Source organism: Tupaia chinensis, unplaced genomic scaffold, assembly GCF_000334495.1.
Source record: "Tupaia chinensis unplaced genomic scaffold, TupChi_1.0 Scaffold000366_1, whole genome shotgun sequence".
Classification (NCBI taxonomy): domain Eukaryota; kingdom Metazoa; phylum Chordata; class Mammalia; order Scandentia; family Tupaiidae; genus Tupaia; species Tupaia belangeri.
The window spans coordinates 1,427,237-1,436,035 of NW_006159863.1; the positions used below are offsets into that span (position 1 = coordinate 1,427,237).

Sequence of the window (8,799 nt, forward strand, 5' to 3'; positions counted from 1 at the left end):
TTTTTTTTTTAAGTTTTTGCTATAGGGCACATGTGCTCGCCAGAAAGACAGAGAGACAGAAAGTGAGAAATCACCCCCCTCCGGGGGGATGGCCATGCCGCAATCCCTTCTCCTCCATTCTCCTCTCAGGATCTTGGGCACGCACACACACACACCCAGCATGAGTTTAAACCACCAGGTCCAGGACTTGAACTGTGGTTGACTACATGCAAGTCCAGCAACATAGCCATTATGCCAACTGCTGGTCCCCCTTTGCTCACTTTTTCTACTGAACAGCCCCCCACCCCATCCCACCTTTCAGTCCCAACAAAAAATTAAAACAGGGCTGAGGGCTTGTGCTAGGCCAGGTTTTACTAGCAAATGAAATTACTCTGCCTTGAAAGTCTTCCTGGAGCAGGTTCTGCCTACAGGTTCAGGGGACCCAGACTCTTTCCTTTAGACCCCACAGATACAGACTCTTTGGATAGGTCTAGCCTGGTTTCCTTTGCCGTCTCTTCTCTATCTCTTTGTCTTAGAGACAAAAAAGGGAAGCAGAAGTCATCCCTCAGGTGTCCAGACCTGTCCTATTTTCCAATTTTATTTTGGCCAAAGAGGACAGAGCCTCAAGATTCATAGCCCTGTTCTCTGCTTGGTTCTTGCTCTCTAGGGGTAATTCCCTCAGATGCTCTTGGTCCTCAGCCCCACACAACCTCTGCAAACTCCTGACGGAGCTCAGTGTTTCTGGAATGAGAGACTGGGGGTTTAGACCTAGATCTTGCAGGGGGACTGAAGGTCCAGGGAACCCTTGTCATTGACTCCCCTTCAAGGACAAACATGAAGTAGATCCCTGAAGGCATCATGCCCTCAGCTCGGGCAGAAAGAACTAGAAGACACCTTTCTCCTGGAAACAGCTCTTTACTGAGTCAGTAATACTATTACATATTACATATGTAGACAGGAGAATTACATGGCAGTGGGCACGGGAGGGCATGCAAACCAGTTGCATGTCTATGACAATAAGGAAGGTGGCATAAAGGCTTTGGATGGAGCTATCTTTGGAGTCAATGTTGGGGAGGAGACATTTCCATGTCCCTACCCAGGGGTGGCCTGAGTCTATTTGGACATGAAGGGCAGCTTTGCAGTGTGGTTAGGCCAATGAAGGTTGCTTTCACTCTGCCATGGAAGCTTCCAGGTGCTCCTTTCTGCCAGTGTCTGCGAGAAGTTGGCAAGGAGCAAGGGGTGACATCAAAGTGAGCCTTTTGTGGATGTCCAGATCCTTCCCACTCCTAGTCCATACAGGGCTTGGGCCATTCTGGGTCACAGTAGGGTGAGGTTAGCATACAGCTTTGGTCAAGAGAGCTGGTGCAAGAGGCAAGAACCGCCTTGTTGTCAGGGGTGGGCCCTCCTGCAGCTGGTCTTCCTGGACACTACAGAGAATCCTGGTCTGAGGTGGAGCAAAGGAAACAGCTTTGCAGAGAGAACCCTCCTGCCCACCTCTGCCTCCAGCTTCGGTGGCCTTCCTGGGTGCTGGGTACCTCGTAGGCAGAATGTTCCAGAGCCTAGAGACCTTCTGGAGAGACAAAACTCCTTTCTTGGGATTTTTTTCCAGACTGTTCCAGAAAGGCAGAGGCAAGGACAAAACAAGGAATTTTCTGAACTTGTCAGGAGCACTGTGTGCAGGACCCGAAAAGCTGGGCCAAGTGGAGTCCCACCGTCCTATGTGGGGACTCTGCTCCCATGATTAAGGGAGGGCTTGCGGTTGCCAATCCACCTTGTCCCTGCAGTCAGAATTATAATGCCCTGCCAAGGTTTCCTACCTACCAAGGCCTTTTCAAACATTGGGAGTCCCAGGGGACTGCTGGCTAGGCAGTTGTGAAGATGCTTGGGAAGACTGAGTTGGTCATAACGCAGACATAGAGCAAGACCTTTTTCCCGAGGTAGCCACCACCCACTGGCAGGCTCAGTCACAGGACAGGGGGGTCTTCTTCTACCCTTTCCTCCTGCCCAGCCAGGGAAACCAGTTGGCCTCCTGGCCAGCAGGGAAATGTATGTGAGTGTAAATACGTGTGTGCATGTGTGTGTACGTGTGTGTATGTATATGTGTGCGTGTGTGCATGGAGGGGGCTGTTTTCCTATAGTTCAGTCGCTATTGTGGAGCCCAAAGCTTCAGGATCAGCCCTGGGAACCCCCATCAGAACCAAAGCCTGGAGGTGACGGTTGTCTGCAGGTGAGACTTTCAGATGCTCCGGCCACTCTGAGCCCACTTCCAGCAGTCTGTGTGGCAGTGTCCTGGCCAGGGCTCAGTAGGGGCTCTGGCTTCCTGGTGGGCCTGGGGGCCCAGGCAGGCCAGGCGGACCCTGAATCCCTGGTTCGCCCTTAAGTCCCATGGCCCCTCGCTGGCCTGGGGACCCTGTTTTCCCTGCAATCCCTGGTTTTCCCTGAGGCCCTGGGGGCCCTGGAGACCCTGGGGGCCCCTCAGGCCCTGGAGGTCCCACATCCCCTTTGGGGCCTGGCTGTCCCCTTGGCCCTCCAGTTCCAAAGCTGCCCTTTGAGCCTTTGAGGCCTGGGAAGCCTCGCGGTCCAACAGGACCCCTTTCTCCCATAGGTCCGGCCTCCCCAGGCTGGCCCTGAGGACCCTGGGGTCCCGGGGGGCCCAAGCTGCCAGGGTCTCCTTTTGGTCCTCTGTTGCCAACAGACCCTTTCACGCCCATGTCTCCTTTGGGTCCTCGTGGTCCTGGAGGGCCGGGGGCACCTAGGATTGGAAAGAAGAAGGGAGAGGTCAGTTTTGAGGGGTTGCCTTCATGAGGTTTGTCTGTGAACTGAGTGGGAGCAGCGACAGCCCGAGGTCAGACAGAAGCTAAACCCAGGACTGCCTCCTCTGGGCCCTGGAGGTCAGGCTGGTCGTTTGATGCTCTGATGCAGCTTTGCCATTTGTGCAGTGGGGGTAAGAAGAGCAGGTTCTGTGTGACCACCTGCCTCACTGTTGGCATAAGGCCCGGAGGGTGGTGGGCACTTACTGTGCTCTGCCCATTGCTGCACATACATGCCCAGGGAGAGGGGCCTGAGAACTGAGCACTCGGAAAGGCCAAGGCCATCCAGGACTATCTGCTCTGTTCCGGAGGCCCGTCTGGCCTCTACACCTCCTCACGGTCTTCGGCTGCTGTACTTACCTCCCCTCCCTGTGCTATGACCGCTCAGGCCTCTGAGAACTAGGGTGAAGTCAGGTGACAGGAAGAAGCAAGCCAGGAAAGTGAGGCGTGAGAAACAAACAACTTAGTGTAAACGAACACAGTGACAGCCTGAAGGAAGGCTGATCTCTTCCTCCAGGAAGCCTTCCCTGAGCACTCTACCCTATTCTCTGAGCTCTTACAGCTACTACTACTTTCTGAATCTTCTCATTGACTTGTAGAAAGAGAAGTCACACACAGTGAAAACAAATGCTGGGTGCCGGTTGGGCTCTGCTAGACAGTGGGGCCACATCTCACACCCGGGCACAGAGCCTGGCACAAGGTTGGGAAAACTCAGAATATGCTTGGAGAGCATGATTCACCAAGCAGTGGTGGACCCCGTTACAGGCCCAGTGGGACATGGCCCTTCCTTAAGGAGCTCCATCTGGTGCCCAAGCCAGGATCAGAGAAACCTCATGTCCTTCTGGCTGTGTAGGTCCAAAATCCCGCCCCCCCCAGCTGTACCAATGCTGAGGACACCAAGCAGAAAGTGGCTGTCACTTTTCCTGGGCATATTAGAATGCCTCAGGGACACAAAGGACAGAGAGCTGTCTGGCTTCCTGAGGACAGTGATTGTGAAGAACAACAGCTTAAACCATCATGAGGTCAAGGCACGGCATGGGCCTGGCTTTCGTTGGCGATCTGGGCACCGAGTCAGTGGGTAGGTGCCCAATCAGGTCCCCACGAGAACTCTGCTGTTACATCACCCCCTTCTCAAGAGAATCCTAGCATTTCTAATCAGATGGGACCTAGTTCAATTTCTTTATTTTCCAGAGGAGGCATATGAAGCCCAGAGAGGGGCAGTGACATCCCACAGCTTCCTGAGTGGAAACTAGGATCCAGGAGGGCCTCCTGGGGGAAGGGATGGGTTCTGCGCACCAAGAGCTGAGAGTCCTCCAAGTTGCCATGATCCAGTTCTGGGTCACCAGGGCCCCTTCCTCCTGGATGATGAGACCTGCTGCCCCCGCCCCCCCATTCCCCATTGCCTGCTGCCCCCCTTCTTGGAGGGTTTCTAAATGTCAGTGAATACCGTTCTGTATTATGACCTAAGCTGGAAACTGAAGCCCAGACAGAGTCAGCGCCACCAGAGCCAGTAAAAACCTTCCAGTCAGCTCCCTGCCACTGTCTGCCCGTGCCTACTTCTTGCCATGGGGATGTGGCTCTGCATCGCCTCACGTGGCAGGCCAGCAGCGGGCGATTCCAGCCTGGTCATCTGGGGGTGGGGTCTGCTGGCCTCGGTGAAGACGCTTGGGAGGCAGGACCTGCCCGTGGGTCTGCACAGCGCCCCGGGCCACAGAGCTGCCAGAACAACACGGGCACAGGCAGATGCCCACGCAGGAGCTGCCTCCGCCAGCCTGGCCAGACTATCTGAGCACTGGCGAAGCTGCAGCATCTGTCTGCACCCTAACTCTGCTCCTGGCACCTGGGCCGGAGGAGCTTTGGAACAGCAGAGAGCCATTCAGGGTGGAGAGGCCCCACAAGTCTGTGCGAGCGGTGGACCCACACCGGGCCAGTCTCTCCCGTTCCAGAACTCACATTTCCTTTTTTTTTTTTTAAACTGTAAAAAATGTTTGCTATGTGGCATGCGTGCTTGCTAGAGACAGAAAGAGGGAAAGTGAGGAAGCACCCTCCAGGCAGATGGACATGCCACAGTCCCTTCTCTTCCAATTTCTTGGAATTCTGGGCACACATGCACATGCAGCCCAGCCCATGTCTCTCTCAAGCTACTGGGTATAGGATTTGAACCGTGCAGTCAGTCACGTGGGATCCAGCTGCACCAACTTCCATGCTATGTGCTGGCCCCAGAACTCACATTTCTTCTACACAATCGAGAACTGCACCTGACAGTCCCCAAGGGCCCCGAGCTCTACAGCCTCTTCTCCTACTGACAACCTCTCCTCCATGGTGGGATGGGCACTGCCTCCTGCCCCTGTCCCTGCTTCTTTCTGGCCTGCTCCTCTGGGCTTGTCTTCAACCTGCTCTTGAAATAGCAGCTCCCTCGGGCTGGCCCTCAGCTCCTGGCTTTTCACTCTCCCCATTCTTGCCCTCTGAGTGGACAAGTCCACAATCCCCACCTCCAGCCTAGACACAGGAAAATCCTGAAAAGTTACATTTGGACAAGGACACCCTGTGCTGTCCCTGCTGAAGGTTCCTGGCCTCTCCCTAGGACCCACTCCTCCCTGGGCCACCATCTTCATTGCGTGCCCTCTCCTTCCTGGCCCCTGACATGTACAGCAACCCACAGTGAGGCTTTCGAAGGGTTTCTATGCCAGCTGCGAAGGAGCGAAGGCAGAGATCGAGGTCCCTCATCCACCCAGCCCTTCTGGCACCTCTTCCTGAGCAGCTTGGGAGCATCCTTCCCAGGATGGGGAGGGTCCAGTGCCCACATGCTCCTGGTAGACGTTTGTGCAGAAGCCACAGTCACACTGTCCACTTGACTGCAGCCCCGAGTGTGAGAGGAGGGAGGACTTCCAGATTTACCTCCTCTTCCACCGCTACCCACAGCTATGGCTCCCACCACTGTCCTCATCTCAGAGAACCAGATGGGGTCCTGGGCAGCAGCCACCAGGAGATCAAGGCATGATGTCTTCTGCAGCCTGTCTACATCTCACAGGCATCCGCGTGGCCACCACCAGGTGCCTGCACTGCAGACAAAGCCTCCCTTTGCTGCCCGTGCCACGGACTGGCGGAAGGAGCTGCATTTGTTGGTGTGTCTACATGACCCTGCCGTAGTCCCGGTCTCGCCCTCTGATAGCTCTGCTGTCACTTCTCACTTCTCCTGCGGGGTGGAGGTGGGAAGGGTGATGAGGGCAGTTAACATGTGTCAACTGAGTGCTGTGTCCCCAGTATTGAGGTTGTTCCCACATTTTACAGATAACAAACCATGGTACAGAGAACGGCTACTTTCTCAAGACCACACGGTCAGTGGGGGACTCGGGATTCCACCCCAGTCCTGAGAGACTCAGAGGCCCATGCTGCTTGCCCCCCACCCCACCACCACTGCCTCTGCTCCTCATCATACCAGACCAGGGGCTCCTGCTCTCGCCAGCCTTTCACTGCAGGGGCCTCTAGGCCTGGCTGCTGCCTAGACAAGGGGGAGGGCTGCAGACCCTTTCTCTGCAGAGCTATAAGGTCTCTCCAGAGCGGAAAGGAGACTCTGAAAGTCTGTCTTCCTTAGGTGAGCAGAGGCCTGCCTGCCCCTCTGAACTGGCCATGAGTCATGCGGTTAGAGAACTGAGAGCCAGGTCCTGGTCAGCAGCCATAGCTTAGCGGTTAGCGTAGGGGGAAGGAATGTAGATGGAGCCTGACCAAGGTCCTCTCCGGGACAAAGAGCCCCTGACCCAGCCAGTAATGAGACATTGGTGCTGGCAGGGGTGAAGGGCAAATGTCTGCTCAGAACAGGGGGGAGGCATTTCGGGCCAAGCAGGAAGCATTAGCAGTGGTGGCCGAGGTGCAGAATTGGGAGAAGGGACCAGAACACCCTGGAGTCCTGGGGAGGCCCATAATTACTCAGGAAGACATAGGCTGTAATTAGGCTCTTCAGGCCCATCAGGGTCCAGCCACAACTGACTGCATGTCTGGGATAAGGTCTGCTCTGCGGTCTGCCCTAGGGCAGGGAGAGGAGGGTGAGGAAGGGCTGAGGCACCTACTTTCTCAGGGCACTAACACTTCCCACCCATGGGAGGGGTGGTGCATGGGAAATAGGGCCCACAATACATCTCAAAGTCAGAGGCAACCAGCCAACTTGCAAGAGTGGAAGGAAATAAAATGGAAGGGGCACCTCTTGGGGGACTGGCTTGGCGTGGAAAGCACACAGGCCTGGGCATCAGGAGTCCTAGGTTTTAGTGTCCATTGTGTTAGCAAATTTGGTGACTGGGCCTCAGACTCTCCTCTGTCCAATAAGAATACTGGCCTGAGTCACAGAGTCTCAGTCCTCATCATTGTCACCTGAAGTACACTGGAAAAAGGCCCATGGTGTAGTTTACAATGGACTAAACCTCCCACCAAGAATAAACACAAGTGTTAGAGAAAATACCCACACTTCTTTCAGAAGTCTTGGAGAGATACCAAGGGCCAAGATCCCAGGGAAAAGGGGACTTGCTGAAGAAATCCTGACATCCTTTGCTACTTTTCCTGTCAAAGCAATTGTGGGTTAGTAATTGGGCATACAGGCTGAGAAGAAAAACAAAAGCCTATAGCTATTAGGCTGAGATGTGAGGAGAGCTTTCAGCCTCTTCACTGGGCTGAGTACAAAAACTGGGTTTGGGGCTATGGCCAACTCTCCAGGTAGCTCCCTTGCCCTGAACAAGAGATGATGTGACTGACTCTGTGTTTTCTTTTTCAACATATCAACTCCTGAATACTTGAAGCATGGGAGTAGGATAGAGGAACAAGTTTACACATTTTATCCTTCTGTATCTTGCCCTTCTTGCCTACCTTAAACCTCTAACCTCTGTTCATGCTTTTGTTTATTCATTCATTGAAGCCCACATTTCTTTAATACCTTCCAAGGGACAAGAACTCTGCTGGGTACTTGATGAGTATGACAAGAGCCTATGCCATCAAGTGATTTAGCTTCCAAATAATCCCTTACACAGGACACCCTTTTATATTTTATAAGAATTTGTTCACACCCTTGATCACTACTGATCTTCACAACTACCCCACAGGACATAGGCAGGCAGGTATTCATATCCTTATTTGCAGATGAGAAAACTGAGTTGAAAGTGGTCTGGAGCCCTGCCCTGGGCCATCCAGTTAATAAACAATGATGGGTTTTGTCTACAATTTCCAAATGATAGTCCTAGCACAGGCATTGTCTAGCATAGACACATACATTAGTCCACAGAGTAGGAAGAGATAAATATTTCATGAGAGGCATGAACAGTCTAGAAGTACTACAGACTTCTTGTGGAGTAAACAGGCTTAGAATGAATAGAACTGGACTAGGTTTCAGAGTCGCTGGTCTTATCCCCTCATTCATAGATGAAGAAAGGCAGAGGCCCAGAGAGATGAAGTGAATCTGCCTAAAGACCTAGAACACACTAGAGGTCAGGCTCCTTTCTCCTGCAGTTTAAGCTTCACCTTTTTCATTGGCACTTGGCACCTTCTATACTAGCTGTGGCCACTGATATGTCCCTCCCTTTATTTTAGGGGGCACCTTGGTTTGGGAAAGAGAGAAGTCTCATTGCCAGCTCCAGCATCAGATCCTATCAGCATGTGTCTGTGGGTAAAAGAATGAGTGACAAGACCCCTGTCAGAAGATGCACATTGTACCTATGAAATTTTCTCACAGACCGGATTTTACATGTGCTGACTTGAATGACCAGGAGACACGTAGGCCAACTGACACAATTTAAGCAAGTGTGTGAATGTTGAACCAGGAGTCAAGATGTAGCTTAACATATGTCCCACTTTGCTCTCAAGCTCAGACAAGGTCCTGCAATAACAACTCTGCCATGATTAGGACAGGAGCGAATGTAAACTCCCGAGTATTGTTGGGTCATAGAATGGTTCCCCTGTCAAAAATTTTAGTACCATCCTCTTCTTCACTCTGCCCCACACCCTATTCCTATGCAGGACCTGGGCAGGA

The 8,799-nt window shown here is 53.1% G+C and overlaps 1 protein-coding gene across 3 annotated transcripts in view; it reads right to left on the bottom strand.

Moving 5' to 3' along the window:
• Positions 1-2,133: 2,133 nt before the first annotated feature.
• SCARA3 (scavenger receptor class A member 3) overlaps positions 2,134-8,799 on the bottom strand; it is a 22,196-nt gene continuing 15,530 nt past the window's right edge. For all 3 annotated transcript variants that reach the window (XM_014589638.2, XM_014589639.2, XM_014589640.2), the window contains one exon: positions 2,134-2,731. In XM_014589638.2, the coding sequence (XP_014445124.1) occupies positions 2,280-2,731 (452 nt within the window). In that variant the 3' untranslated portion in view covers positions 2,134-2,279. The remainder of the gene's footprint in view (positions 2,732-8,799) is intronic.